The sequence below is a fragment of the Dunckerocampus dactyliophorus genome, chromosome 10, assembly GCF_027744805.1.
Source record: "Dunckerocampus dactyliophorus isolate RoL2022-P2 chromosome 10, RoL_Ddac_1.1, whole genome shotgun sequence".
NCBI lineage: Eukaryota > Metazoa > Chordata > Actinopteri > Syngnathiformes > Syngnathidae > Dunckerocampus > Dunckerocampus dactyliophorus.
The window spans coordinates 9,843,952-9,860,130 of record NC_072828.1 but is presented as its reverse complement, the minus strand read 5'-3'; the positions used below and the strand labels follow the sequence as shown (position 1 = coordinate 9,860,130).

The window sequence follows — 16,179 nt, the reverse complement described above, 5'->3', positions numbered from 1 at the left end:
AAAATCCGATTTTTTATGTGGTTGTTCACATTACCAAAAAAATGTGAATTGTCAATGTGAACACAAAGTGTCCAGAAAGTGACATGCATGCTCAAAAGCACAACGTCACACGCATTTCTGTGTGTTTATTGAAGTAAAGATTGCTGCAGTGTGTGTTCTCCATAGCGTGTTTGTGGCAATTTAAAGGGTTTTGTGCAACAAGGGTCAATATTTTCTTAACCAAATGATTTCGTGTAGGAGGTTAAGAAAAAAAAGGGCAAGATTTTTGGCTATTGCAGTTCGTTGATAACTTGCTGTTGCCGCGACGTCTGTTCCGAGGAGCGTGTGGGTGGCAGGACTGCCGGGACATTGCTGTGAGCTGCTTCACTGACACATTTTCGGATGACAAGAAAAACGTCTGCCTACATCGGTGAGTACCATTATCCAAGTCTTGCACGGAAAGCCACGCCTTTCAGTGACATATACAGTAGGTTGGATATATGCGACCTGACCGTTCAGACTGCAGTAGATCCGATACATACTGTATTGGATTTATATCTACAGGGTGTCCCAATAAAATGCATGCACACTTTAAATAATTGTAAACTAGGTCTTTATTATAATTTGTTCAATTTTCAAAGTCTAATAGAATTCACACACATCATTTTATTGTTTTGTCACTGCCTATTGTCAAACTGAAATCCGTTCTGGTCCAGACACTACTGACAACGCAAAGCAATGGAATTGCACACATCACACATTCACGTTCAGTGGCTGCTCTCGATTTAGCGACTGTGGCAGCTCTCATAGCGTAGACTTTGTCTTTTAGGTATCCCCATAAAAAAAGTCTAGTGGTGTGTGATGTGGTGAACGCGGAGAATATTCAACAAAACCCCTCCTTCCAATCCAAGTTCGGCAAGATCTCATCAACGAAGGATGTAACATCGCAAAGGTTGTGTGGGCGTGCCCCATCTCGCTGAAAATAAAAGTCCTGATTGTTAAAGTCTTCTCTAATACTTGGCATGACAGACTGTTGCAGCTGGTGTGTACATTTGTTGGGACACCCGGTATATATAAGAGGCCTGCGTCATATTTGAAAAAAATCTCAATTGTACTGCTCACACTGTCATGAAAAAAATCCGATACAGGTCACATATGAGCACTAAAATCGGAACTGACCTGAAGTGTGAACGTAGTCTAACACTGCTTATTTTCTGTGACCCGAGGGGGCATATCTCTCTTCTTTTCCCAGCAACTCATCTCGCTGTCCTGTTTTTCCGTATCTATCACTCTTTTCTATCTTCTTTCCCGGTATGTCTCACTCGTTCCGTGTCCCTCACTACGCTTCTCTCCTCTTACATCGGTCTCTGTTTTATTTAGAGCTGCAATGTTTAGCGCCAATGCACAGAATTGATTGGCTGAGTAGCATTACGTGGTATAGCTTAACTCATATGCAATTGGTTAACTTCCTGAGCTGAGTACTGTAAAGTCTAAAAAAGATGTGCCTGTCAAAATAGAAGCGCCGCATCAAAGCTTAAAATACTTTAGTGACTGAAGGTCCCAGTCCGTATTGCTGTGTCTGGGTCCGGACTCGGTTAGTGATCCCTGATCTAAGGTATGTGATAATAACATAAAGGTGATGTAAAGACCAAGAAGGAGAATGTTCCTTCCACAGAAAACACCCCAGTTCTTCCCTTCTAATAAATACCTCATGTACAGTAAAAGTTGAGTCATTATTGTTCCCTGTCTGAATGTGGTCAGAGCAGATATGAGCTGTCTGATGCAAACATTGTGCCAGACTGATGGTGGAAGCCAGACTGGGCCTTTGTCTAACTTTGCAAGCAGCAGCTGCAAAGCTGTTAAACACTGCATAAAAGTAGCAGACAGACAGTTGTTGGCTTGACACCTGACTCTTCAAACAAAGTGGCCAGAAGGGCCCAGAAAACAGAAACTGATGAAGGCTAGCTCTTGCAAATGCACTCATACAGTATGGAGCAGAACACTGAATTAGTTCAGTTCAGACCCAATATTAACAACGTCTTTAAGGGGGTGTGTTTTATCACAGTGGAACCTATGTTTCTGTAGTCTCTTTGTGTGCGTGTGATTCACTTGTGTGAACAGGAACAAGCTAATCAGAGCGCCTTAACAGAGTGGCACTGTGGCTAGCACAGACAGGAGGCGTCTGTGTCGGCCCAGCCTAATGGCAGGTCAGGACTTTAGAGTCCCTCACGCATCACTTTAGTACAAATGCATCACTGTAGAAAAAGCTTAACTAAGTAGACGTGCAAGATCTATCCTTCAGACTTGCTATCAGCAAAGCATGCACCATGCAAATGAAACCAAATGAGGAAAAAAATGCTGGCAGGAAAGGAGCTTTCTATGTCTGCATTTCAGTAGCTACATTATGGGTCAAGCAGGGGGAAAATAATCTGCCAAGGAAAAAGTAGAACAAACAGTACAGCAATAAAACACACAGAGACAAGCTTTCCTTGCTCAAGTCATGAAGGATGCGTGTGATGTCAACTTGGCGCCAACTCAAGGAAGGGTGTAAATATTTCGGGAAAGACAGCTATCCCTCAATTTCTGTCTGATTTATAGCTTTGTTCTAGCCGAGAGGAACATTGGTGTTTTACAACAGCGAGCCAAACGAATATTCTGCACAGGAAAGGGAGATAAAATGAGACTGAATGAGGAGATGAATGACATAATGAAGCAAGAGAATTACACACACACACACAAGCGCGCGCGCACATACACACACACACACACACACACACACACACACCCTGTTTTAGTTTCATACAGGAGTTTCATACAACAGAGGACCCCCAAATGTTTTGGTTGCCCCCCCAAATCTGGTTCAGCAAGAATATTTTCTGTTAAAATAGACCTCAAAAGTCAAACCATCATGTCAGCAAATCTCCTGAAACGTCAGCTCAGTGAGCATTTAATGGATTAAGTCCAAGCATGTGTTTTGTTTTTTCCTCTGGCTTTTTTTGTGATGCCACCACAGAAAGCTACATATGATGGCAAACGGATGGAATGCTACAACCATAGAATAGGAAATGGAACTTACTGCAACATTACAAAAGGTCTGTTTGCTTAATGCAATAATGAAGCTGATGCTCACTCAGTTACGTTGGAGGTTCAGAGTTGAGTTTTAGCTTGTTGTGGGTTATGGCCCCAACAGTAGTCTGTGTTACTATTACGATTATTATGTTGTTATTATTGTTCTTAATTCAGTGATCCTTAATTTAAAGGGTCACTGACATGATTTTTTAACTTTGCTTAAATATGTTCAATATTGTGTGTAATTATGTTCTACGTTGTTCATTGTTTTGAAAGTGAATGTTAAATTAGTAAAAATTATATTTTAGTATGCCCCAAACTGACATTTTGGTCAGAGCTCATCACAAGGGGGCGTTTCCCAAGTGACGTTAGCGCAGTTGAACATCACAAGCCTGTCCTGTAACCTGTACTGTATAATGCTTGTCTTGTCTGGCCCTTGTCTCACCAAACCCTGAAACCTGGTGTCCAATGAAGAATAATACAGACAAAATTACAATGCTTCTTCTGCGTTGTATTTGTATTTTAGTTAATTTAGTTCGTTCACTTAGCCATTTTTATGCTTAAAAATGCTTAATTTAGGCCATGAATAAGTACAATTTGCGTATCTTTTAATACTAATAATAGGCCGTTTGGAATTGCAATACAGCAATCATTTATTAATTAATTCTTTGTGAAAAACCTTGACGGAGCGATGTTCAAACCGTGATATAGCGAGGGATGATTGTTCCACTTTTATTACGTCAGCCTCTCTTTATACTTGTATGGCAATAAAGCTTTTATGAGGGTGATAACTTGAGGCATTTCTAAAACTGTATTGACATGATTTCCACCATTGCTCCCCTAAGTCTTAAACTTAAAACAAGTGGTATTCAAGTGATGTATATGTTGTGTACTTACTTTTTTGTGTTCATTAAACAGGAAATACTTTGTATACACACTGAAGACCTCAATCTCTCGTAGTTCTTATCTTTATGGGTTGGTGTTAAATTGGGTAAAGGTTTATGTAAGGGGATGTGTGTGTGTGTGTGTGTGTGTGTGTGTGTGTGTGTGTGTGTGTGTGTGTGTGTGTTTGTTTTACCTAAGTACGGTATACAGGACACCATGCTCTGGCTGCTTATGTAGTCTCGCAGACGTTTGTAATTGTCTTCTTTGGACATCAGGAAGTCGAGCCGGTCAAACGTCGCCTTGTCTTTCCGACTTAGTAACTAAAAAGGCAAAAGGTGGTGAAAATAATTAGAAACAGAGTTTTTAAGGTCAGACTAATTGCTTGTTGGAGAAAAGAGTCATGCTGCACCGTGCTGTTAAGTAACATTTCATAAAGATCACTATAACAGACAATGTGATGTGATGTCAGTTCCTATATAAAAAAATACAGAGATGCAGACAAAACAAAAAAAAAAAAAGAATCTGACATTCAGAATCGTCTGGGTTTAATTCCCGACCCCTGTTGTCCTCTTTTAGTCTTTACTAGCCTTTGTTTGTGTGTCCTTTTAAGATGCTCCCCAATTAAAGAGAGCTCTGGGCTAGTAAACTTGGCTCTGTTTCAGTGTTGGACAAACAATACTCACCGCCCATGTTTTGGTCAGCCTGAAGATGGGAGCGCTTTGTAAGCCAGACACAACAGCCATGACTGCGTGGAGGTTATTCATTTCGCACAATTTCTACGAGAAAACACACAAAGATATTACTTCCTTCAATGCAACTGTTCACTTGGAGTTTACGGTCATATTTATAAAGGGTGTACCTTGGCGGTGCGTATGTAAAGACTCAGCACCTCAGCTCTTATCTTTAACGTCTGCGAGTGGAGGATCTCCCGAACCACCCAGAAAGTAGTCTGGATTGGACAAAAACAAAAAACACAAACTGAAGTTCTGGTAGAAGTGAGCAAAAGCAGACCCAGAGAAGTGACGACAATGTAAAACTGATGTTACCCTGCATGCGTGACATTCTTCAAAGTTCTTATCTTGCACACTTAAAGAGTTCTGCCTTGTTAAAAATCTGTGCAGGGCCAAGGCTTGCAGACAGCCATGACGACTCCAGACTGGAGCTTAAATGTGGCAGCCTGCTAACGAGGCCATGCTCTAAGCTCTTGACGACAAACGCTTAAAAAAAAAAGAAACATCTGGAGGTTCCAAAAGCAAAATGCATGCAAGTCATAATCAGCATTCAGGTTTGTGTCAGACACAAACAATGGAAAGACAGAAGTTAGGAAGAGGAGGTAATTTAAGGGGAAGTTGTCTTGGACAACATTGGGCTCAGAGGCGCAAGGCGCACATCCATGTGTACCAATCAGGCAGACTGAGCACCTTCATTTACAAATCGAGGCAAATTCTAATTCAAATTCTGGACTGTCGTTTGTTCTCCTCTCTTTCAACAGTGTGACTGATTTACTCATTCAGCATTCCACCAAGGACGTGAGCTGCTTCCTGTGTGATGAGCACAGATGTGGAGCTGGCATTGCCTACATTTTCCCCCGAAACCACAACCTCCAATCTATGCAGGTATTGTAGCTCCAAAGAAAGCCGCCTACGGGCATTTGACCCCGGTTTGTTTTCCTTCTACTGATCTGCGCTCAAGTTTGGTACACTTCGCCTCCTCTGGCACGATTGGAAGACGTGGGCCAGGGCACGGTGCGATTGCATGCACAAACACACACACAAGTCATAGAACTGTAATGCCATTGCTCCATGTAACTTCTTAATTACCGGAACTTTTTGTAATAGAAATAACGACTCAAAATGAACCAAACGCCAAAATCCATGCTCACTCACCCATGACTACAGTCGTGTGCGCATTAAAGACGTGTCATTTTATTCATGCAGTTGCTCCTCTTGCAAGTAATTAACAAAGCTTCTAAAAACCCGGAAGATGATACACAGCCGATGATCAACCCAATTCATGGTGGAAAGCAGCGTATTCAGAATGACCTAGAATTTGCTGAAATCTGCAATGTGATTGACAGTGTCACATATCTGCTTATCCATTAATGAGTGGAATCTATTATTACAGGATGTACGCTATGCATCAGTGTTTGAGTCCATGATCACCGATTAAGTCACATCGCTGTGCCTACATCAACATGGGCTATAAATTATTATCTGAGCTGCTTGCTTAGTTGTCTGGTTGGGATCCCACCCTCTGCTCCTTCTGGAGCGGACAGTGCCAACAAAGCCACAAGTGAAGGACGAGGAATATAGGACTCCAACAGCCCAAGTCCCATTATCCAACAAGATAATTTTCCTTGGCTCTCCTTGGAGGCTGGGTTTGAGTGCCTGACATCTCGAATCACTGTTTGGGATCTGCTACGCAAACAAAAAAAGGAGTTTCCACAGCAACACATTCTTGGTGGATCATCTCATCTATTTACACTGGCGAACCTTAAAGAAGCCTGATAGAAAGAGATAAAAGAGGCGCTTTTTATCATTACCCACAACTTCCGGTTGATAACTTCATAGGGACGTCACACACACAATCCAGAATACCTTCTCATACAGTACATGCTGCATTGACTTTGTAGACTATTTGTGATCTATGCTGTGACTTATGAGCAGGACGGAGATGACCGGGAACATAATGAGGATGGCTTCAGAAACCACCATGTCTGGGAAACAAAGTTGGAGGATAGCAAAGGAGGACTGGGTGTAAAAATGAGGTGCAAACTCACCGATGACACAAGCGTGCACTGTGTGGTGCTCTCACCTGGTTGAACCTGCGAGTGAAGGCCACAACATTGGGCGCGGAGCTGTGCTTCTCCTTCTTATTCCAACCACAGCTTGACAGCTCCTGAAAGACACACGCGCGCGCGCACACACACACACACACACACACACACACACACGCACAAAATGAGGGAAATGCAGCAATTTTTTTAAACCAAATGTCTTCTCAGAGGTCACTTAGAGGGAGTAGAGGGAGACAGAGATGTAGATGAATGGCAGCAAAAAATTCAGTCAAACTACAGCAGGAATCAGTGGAGCCCAGGGGTCTCATCTATCAAGCTTGCGTACGCACAAAACAGGGCCGGGGCCGAAAAGTTGCATATGCTGTTGCAAAAGCATGTGATCTACAGTATAAAAACACAACCTGACGTGAGAATGTGCGCACCAGTGTGGCACCTTTGTACGCACTTTTTGGAGACATGACAAAAAGGCGATGCACGTATTAAGTGGTGAAGTGAAGTTATATGTTAGAAATAGAGCTGCAACAATTAATCGATGGTTAATCGATTACCCAATTAATCAAAAACAATTTTGGTAATTGATTAATCGTTTTTTTATTAAAATATGTAAATATCCTCTGATTTCAGCCTCTCATGTGTGAATACTTTTTAATTTCCTTAGTCATCCATGAAAATAGACCTATTGTTGTTGTGTTTTAGCCAAAACAAGATATTCACACATATCAGCTTTGACTGTGGAAAACCGTGATGGGCATTTTTGCATCGTTTCGGATATGTTGCGGACCCAACCACTACTGTAACTGTAGGTGTTTGCTTCATATTAATTTGGTGTATCTGTGGCCTAACCTATTCCTCCATTAATTGAAACAACAAGCTTCAGATTAATTGACTAAGAAAATGATGCTCCAAAAAAATGCTCCAAAGCTCACTGTTTAAGAATTGCAACAAATGGTAGGATCTTGGGGTCACAATGATTCCGTGTAGGAGATTAACAATAAAGAAGCCAAGAATTTTGGCTGTGGCAGTTCGTAGGCAACTTGCTGCCACATCTGTTCCAAGGCGCGTGTGGATGGAGTGGTGAGACATTGCCGAGAGCTGCTTCACCTTTTAGAGATAATTTTCGGATGACAAGAACAACTTTTGACTAAATCGGTGAGTACCTTTATTCAAGTCTAGCACGATAAACCACTCACTGATGCCTACATCAGTGAGTACCTTTAAAGTCTCGGTAAGCGCGGCAATGCAAGCCTTTCGATGACGTATAGGTCGGATATATGTGACCTGACCGTTCATATTACAGTCGCATCGCATACATATGGCATTTATATCCACATACGAATGAGGCCTGAGTCACATTTGAAAAAAATCGGAATTGTGCTGTTCACATACAGGTCACATATGAGCAAAAAAAATCAGAATTGACCTGCACTGTGAACATAGCCATAAACTCCTGAGGGAATTAGTCCAGAAAGTACCGTATGTTCTTACCTCAATACCAAAAATGATTTTAAGATCTTTTTCAAACAGAGGCGGGATGGTGCCTGTGTGTAAGGGTACCGTTTCAGACCTAAATGTTTCAGCATTTTTTTTTATTTTTTTTTTTTAGAAGAACAGGCTGGGATTTTAGTAGTTTGGGCACAGAATCATCACTTTAGAGGAGCAGGATGCATTCTGTCAAGGTGATGGGGTAAAGACTAAACAAACATGCCTCCTCCGTCCGTCCAGAGGCCAAGGATGTTTACGTAACAGTGGGGGGGTTCTCCTCCTTATGAACATGATCTGCTGAATCAGGGATGCAACTGCCCACTACCACCAACACACACACACACACAATTTCCTCCCTGTGTAACCCTGGGTCTAGAAGCAACATCTTCCAGTAACACAACTCCCAGAAATTTACCACAATTGAACCTCACCTTGCAAAGGGAAGTAATCTACGATACAAATGGTAAAAGCAGACACGGGTGAGGAGGTAAGGGCAAAACGTGGTAGTGCCAAAACAAGGATGTGGAAGCCCTTATGGGATCATCACCAGCCTTGCGTAGAGACCCCAGAGACTCATAGGCAGGATGTGGCTGGATTAGCAAGTAGGAGCCAATTGTTGATTTAATATCTTTGCCTTTTCAAATAAGTGCTTCCCTTCTCCAATAGCCATGTCAATCATTCTCTCCTTCGGCGCCATGGAGTGACGAACAAAAGCGCTCTCTACAGTTGGCAGGAGATGGGTGAGTTTTTTCCTGTCCGACAGCTCTTGACAACCAACTGATCACTCGACCGAGCCTTTTAAGACCGCAAGACCTCGACAAATTATGCTGAGCCTTCAATTGTGGTCCACCTGGACCTGTCAGGTGAGCAAGATTCCATCTTTCCATCCAACCAAGCCAAAAATGGACCTGGAGGCGGACTTTTTTTCCCTGACATTTAAACAAAAAATACATCTGACACCAGACACCATGTCCTGCAGAGGACGTTGACGAGACAACTGGCTGGTTTTTGAAGGCTGCAGAAAAAAAGCCTGAACTACAGACAGTGTGTCATTGCTACACATTGCAGCACTTTCTTGAAGGCCAGGTCCTGTTGCCCATGTCCCGCTGCCCATGGCAACACAGCTGGGGACATAAAAGTTAAAGTAAATGAGGCATGTCAAGGAAAAATTATGTCAACGACAGATGAAGAAGCACTTACTAAGACTGTATGTACTTGTTTGTGTTTAGCTAACTCTTCTACTCCTGAACCCCTGCACACAAAAGAATGCCATTACGGCAAATCATGTCCCACTGCTATGCTGCCTGTGCTATTATTTTTATGACAAATATACGCTTTTGTTAACACCCGTAAGTTGGAATGACTTGAAATTTCTCACACAACTCAAATGCGTTTCCACTGTACCCCCACTGCAACTTTAGGGTGGTTAGCCGAATCATTATGACATTTGGTACACATCTTTAGGGGACTGACAAGCAAGTGTGTAAACTATGAGCAAGATTGGTTGAAAAACATGGCCGCCATCAAGCAGCCTTTGCAACTAATTGTCCATAAGTCACTGACCATTTGTTTAATGATCATAAAGCTTTGAGAATATCTGTATTACACATATGCTAGTGAGTTTTTCAAAGCATTTTGGCAACAACCTATATGGGGCACTACAAATGTCAAGCAGTCTTACTTTACCAACTACAATTTACAATTTTTTCAAAGTTTGGCTGGTCTTACGTCTTATAGTCAGGCGTGACTTATATATCAGAATATGTATACAGTTGTCCCTCGTTTGTTGCGCTTAACTGGTTACAGACCCGACCGCGATAATGAATTTCTGCGATGTAGGATTCAATATTAATAAACTGAATAATTTGTAGTAGTTAGAGCACAGAAAACCTCTTTGACCTTCTAAATAAATTTTTTAAACCATTATTAGAGCGCTCTAGACATGAAACATCCCTATAGTAACCTTTACACTTGTATTACCCAATATAGTAGACATAATAATAGAAAATAACCCAACTTAGACATAAATAAAGATAACACAGACTTACACATTAGCATTGACAGCGTATTTGTCCAGTGTTTTCATATTACAGCCTCAGTTTTTCTCAACTTTTCAATCCAAAAGCAAATGATAATTTGTGTTACAAGTACGTCATAAGAAGTATCATATAAAGAGCGGTTTGTGCTGAATAAGATAACCAGCTGCAGTTTAGCCACAGATTGGGGTGACCTCATGAGTGATACCACAGTGGTTCATTTTCCTTTTGTCTACATTGTAAATGGAAACTTGCAGTGTCGGGGTCCCTGGGAATATGAAGAAAGAAAAGGCCACATGCCAGGATAAGAATGGAGGAGGGAGGATGGAAAAAAAGTAAGACAAGGTGGGGAACTGATTGAACAAGCACATTTTGCAGCGTGAGACAAAGAGATTACTGGGATTAATTTACAGTAAATGACAGGAAGGAAAACAGGGATTGCTGATGATGTTCACAAGACCCTGCAGCGAAACCCTTGACTGATTGCCGGATTTTGTCAAATTTAGTGCCGCGGGTCAACAGGCTCACTCGTTCCCTCCTGTTGTGATAAAAAGAAAACCCTACACGGCAGTGTAAAAGAGAATTACGACAAGGATAAGGGCAGCCGTATAACACACTGCTGCCTCTAAAGTGCAGGCTCTGGCTGGATCTGCAGGCAACATTAGCTTTCTGTGCAGAACAGTGGAGTGAATGACTTTTCCATGAGCTCTTTTACTACCACTAACCACTGCACTGATCACTTGTCAAGAGCAGTAAAATTACGCTAAGCATGTTCTCATGTGAAATTGGCACTGCACCCTTTTCCAGTTGCTGAAATTGATCTAATTATTGCTACCATGAATGCTCTGAATCCTCTATTCAATTTACCGCAGTCTCCTGTAATCGCTGAGTGTGTGGTCTATAAGAAAGAATAATGGCCAGGGTTTCCAATTAGGGCTGCAGCTATCAAATATTTTAGTAATCAAGTATTCTGGAAGGTGTGTGTCCCATTATATCTGTCGTAAAAGTAACACCGCATTTCAGAAAAAGGACATTGTACCAACAGTAAAATATGGGGGTTGTAGTGTGATGGTTTGGGGCTGTTTTGCTGCTTCAGGACCTGGAAGACTTGCTGTGATTAAATGAAACCCAATTTGGGTTCTGCAGCAGGACAATGATCAAAAACACAACAGTCCACCTCTGTAAACACTTCCAGACGAGCTGAATGAGTTCTACGCACGCTTTGACACCCAAACTCCCGATGAGCAGAGAGGGTGGCTGGGCTTGGGCACACAGGACTCACCTCTCATGGTGACATCAGCAGATGTGTACAGGGTGCACAACAAAATAAACCCACGAAAATCAGCAGGCCCAGACAACATCTCAGGCCGTGCACTTCGGGTTTGCTAATCAGAGCTAGCTGATGTGCTTGCTGACATATTTAACCTTTCGCTTGCACAAGCATCTATACCGACCTGCTTTAAGTCCACCACCATAGTACCCGTACCCAAGAAGAGCAACATGACCTGCTTAAATGACTATTGCCCTATAACACTCACTCCTATTGTAATGAAGTGCTTTGAAAGTATAGTCATGACTCACATCAAAAAGAGCATCCCGGCCATTGTGGACCCTCTACAGTTTGCATACCGCCAGAACCGGTCTACTGATGATGCAGTCAACACTGCCATCCACACAGCCCTTTCACACCTACGGGGCCAGGACATATATGTCAGAATGCTATTTATAGACTAAAGCTCTGCATTTAATACGGTCATCCCCCACAAACTCAAAAATAAGCTCCTCACACTTGACCTGTCACCCTCCCTCTGTAACTGGGTGTTTAACTTTCTCACAGGCAGGCCCAAGTCAGTCAGAGTCCACAATCGCACATCCAGCTCAAGAATTGTGAGCACTGGGCGCGTCCTACGAAGAACAAACAACCTCATCAAGGACAGCACACATCCACAACACTCATTAGCCACACTCCTATCGTCAGGCAGACGCTACAGGAGTTTGAAGTCCAGGACCACAAGACTGGTTAACAGCTTTTACCCACAGGCTATCAGGCTTCTCAACGAAGCACTCGCACACGCCGCACGCAACACATGCACACACTTATAACTCTAATTATTTATTCATTCATTCATTGGTATTCATGTCTCTTCTGTTGTTGTTGCTTAATTTATTGGTATTAATGTTTCTTATGTTCTTATTAATTTTCTTGTTTTCTTTCTTTTTTGGGAGAATGAAGAGAACAAGAATTTAATTGCATAGCAGAACTACTTGTTTTACTGTGCATATGACAATAAAACTCTTGAATCTTGAATGACTGAAGAAAAACTAAATGAAGACTTTGCTGTGGCCTAACCAAAGTCCTGACCTGAAATCTATTGAGATGCTGTGGCATGACCTTAAAAAGGCGGTTCGTGCTAGAAAAAAATCCCATGTGGCTGAATGACAACAATTCTGCAAAGATGAGTGGGCCAAAATTCCTCCACGGCGCTGTCAGAGACTCATTGCAAGTTATCACAAACGCTTGATTGCAGTTGTTGCTGCTAAGGGTGGCCCAACCAGTTATCAGGTTTAGAGGGCAATCACTTTTTCACACAGGGCCATGTAGGTTTGGATTTTTTTTCTAACTTAATAAAAACTTTCATTTAAAAACAAAATTTTGCGTTCAGTTGTGTTGTCATTGACTAATATTTAAATTTGTGTGATCTGAAACATTTAAGTGTGACAAACATGAGAAAAAGAAAAAGAAATCTGGAAGGGGACAAACACTTTTTACACCACTGTACGTGTGTGTGTGTGTGTGTGTGCATGTGTGTGTTTATAAGATACTATATACAATTACGAAAAACAAGTACATGTCATAGAGTCAACTTCAGGTACTAGTTTAGATATAAAATCAATGAAATTTAGCTTTGCTAGTTTGTATTTGTACAAATAAAGGCCTCCCCTCATTAATAACCTTAGCCCTAATATACAGTATGTCTTACCATCCTACTCTACTTTCTGCAGTGATATACATGTTAGGCGTCAAAAACTACGACAGGCCGCATACTTGAGCCGCACACAGAAAAATCATTCATTGTTAAATACTGTATATCAACATCTGAATGCTGTAAATTACAAGAGACACTGTTTGACTTGGTCTCAACACCAGAAACTATTAACTCTGCAGGAGGGAATGGCCTGTCTTTGCATTGCAAACATAACCTTCCATCGACATCATGGCCACTCCTCTCGCATGTCCACAGGATTCCCGCAGCGGAGTGCGGACGTGTGATGTGAGCTTTTTCAGCAGGACATAAAATGCTATCTGATCGCTGTACTTCCCAAGAACTAAGAAATGACTCCACCACATAAGTCACAGGGCTGATGTCATGACTGACTTACGGGGCAAACCTCAGCACCATCTCTATCACCTAATATTTCACTTCTGCCAGCTGGAGATGATTAACTTTCAAAAATGTGACAGGGGAAACTTATTGTAAGAATGTGTCTCAAGTATGAAAATGGCCTCTCGGTAGAGGAAAGTAGCTCCGTAGAGCTTTTCAATTTAAGACATGCAAGCCAGCCAAGCGTTACTGCAGTCAGTCATTTCAATTCAGCCTGGAGTTCAGAGTGACTTTGTGAAAACACATTAGCAAATCGCTATTTCATGGAGTCAGAGGAGAGGAAAAATATTTAACTTCAAGCCTTGTGTTGACTTTTTACCCCTTTGTGATGTACCTTGTCATTTTTACAGCCCGCCGGAGAGAAGTAAACATGCAGAGTTATCATCACGTGGTGCTGTACTCAAACTGGACCCCGCATACACCATTATTTATTGATGGATGACGGGTAAACCGTACCGGTTACAATTTTTGACTGGTGCTGTAGTAAAAGAGATGGCTCACTTCTTCGCTACTTTCATGGGCTTTGTAAATACAGACCCTTTCCAAAAAAATTGAATGTCATGGAAAAGTTGTTTAATTTCCATAATTCCATTCAAAAAGTTTAACTTTCATAGATTATAGATTCAGGGCCCACAATTTAAACGATTTCAAGTATTTATTTGTATATTTTTACATAATTTGGGCTTCTAGCTCATTAAACCCACGAAAACAGGAATTCAAAAAATTTGAATACTGTGAAGAAATCAGCCCAAATTTTGCAGGGCATGAATGTTTTAAACTGAGTGTCACACACTAATCATCTACTAACCTCAAATCACCTGCACAGGCTTCCCCAGGTGTCATTAAATTGCTTCAGTTTGGTTCAATTGTCTCATTTCGGTTCAATATGGGGAAGACTGCAGACATGACAACTGGCCAGAAGACCATCATTGATACCCTCCATAGGATGGGTAAGCCACAAAAGTTCATAGCTAAGGAGGCTGGTTGTTCACAGAGTGCTGTGTCCAAGCATATCAATGGAAAGTCTAGAGGAAGGGCAAAATGTGGCAGGAGAAGATGCACCAGCAAAACAGATGACCGTGGGCTTCAGCAGATTATCAAACAGGGAAGATTCAAGAATCTGGCAGAGATCCAGAAAGAGAGGAATGAGGCGGGAGTCACAGCTTCAAAAACCACCACATTCAGACGCATCCGGGAGATGGGCTACAACTGTCGGGTTCCTCGGGTCAAGCCACTTGTGAACCTGAGCCAACGTAGGAAGCGTCTCCACTGGGCCAAGGAGAAGAAGGACTGGACTGTTGGCCAGTGGTCCAAGGTCCTCTTTTCCGATGAAAGTAAAGTGTGCCTTTCATTTGGGAATCACGGTCCAAGGGTTTGGAGGAAGACGGGTGAGGAACAGAACCCAAGCTGCCTGAGGTCCAGTGTGAAATATCCACAGTCCGGTGCAGGTGTTGGTAAACTCTGCTTTCTTAAATCCAAGGTCACTGCAACAGTCTACCAGAATGTTTTGGAGGACTTCATGATTCCTTCTGCTGAGGATCTGTATGGAGATGCAGATTTCATCTTCCAGCAGGACCTGGCCCCTGCCCATACCGCCAGAAGCACCAAAACCTGGTTTGATGCCCATGCCATCACAGTGCTTGACTGGCCAGCCAACTCACCGGACCTAAACCCCACTGAGAATCTATGGGGTATTCTCAAGAGGAAAATGAGGGGCACCAGACCCAACAACAAAGAAGAGCTGACAGCAAGCATCAAGGAAATCTGGGCTTCCGTAACTCCCAGGCAATGCCACAGGCTGATTGCTTCAATGCCACAGGCTGATTGCTTCAATGCCACGTGGCATCGAGGCAGTGATTAAGGCAAAGAGATTCCCAACCAAGTATTGAAGATTGACATATCGTTTTGAAAGTACCATATTTTGATTGATTTGATGTGATCCTAATTTCTTTCTTTTTTTCTGCAAAAACTGAGAAGTAAATGGTTATTTCTTCACAGTATTCTAATTTTTTGAATTCCTGTTTTTCCTGGGTTTTATGAGCTGGAAGCCCAAATTTCGTAAAAATAAACAAATAAACACTTGAAATCGTTTAAATTGTGGGCCCTGAATCTATAATCTATGAAAGTTTAACTTTTTGAATGGAATTATAGAAATTAAACAACTTTTCCATGACATTCTAATTTTTTGGAAAGGGTCTGTAAATAGTCAGTATGATTTTTCTTAATTAACAATGTTCCCCGTGGCTTTACTTGTCCTTTCAGATCTCGCAGTTTCTTCAATCTTAAAGTCAACAATGCAGAATAGGGGGTGTTATTGCACAGCACCTCTACTGGTTGCTGTCAAGTAGTACACTTTATTTTGCCTCAGTTGCAACACAATCGATTCTACCGTTGTCCCTCGCTATATTGCGGCTCGAACATCGCTCCCTTACTACTGTGTTTTTTCAAACATTCATTAATAAATGATCGCTGTTTCGTACTTAACTATAGCCTACTATTAGTCAGAAAATATGCATATTTAAACAAATTGTATGTATTTTTTGCCCAA

General features: G+C 41.9%; 1 protein-coding gene across 5 annotated transcripts in view; it reads right to left on the bottom strand.

Annotated features, from left to right (window-relative positions):
* The window catches only part of ralgps2 (Ral GEF with PH domain and SH3 binding motif 2), an 89,457-nt gene that overhangs the window by 41,691 nt on the left and 31,587 nt on the right, over positions 1 to 16,179 (bottom strand). For all 5 annotated transcript variants that reach the window (XM_054790490.1, XM_054790493.1, XM_054790491.1 and 2 more), the window contains 4 exons: positions 6,748 to 6,831; positions 4,793 to 4,882; positions 4,617 to 4,709; positions 4,127 to 4,253 (listed from right to left, as the gene is read on the bottom strand). In XM_054790490.1, the coding sequence (XP_054646465.1) occupies positions 4,127 to 4,253; positions 4,617 to 4,709; positions 4,793 to 4,882; positions 6,748 to 6,831 (394 nt within the window). The remainder of the gene's footprint in view (positions 1 to 4,126; positions 4,254 to 4,616; positions 4,710 to 4,792; positions 4,883 to 6,747; positions 6,832 to 16,179) is intronic.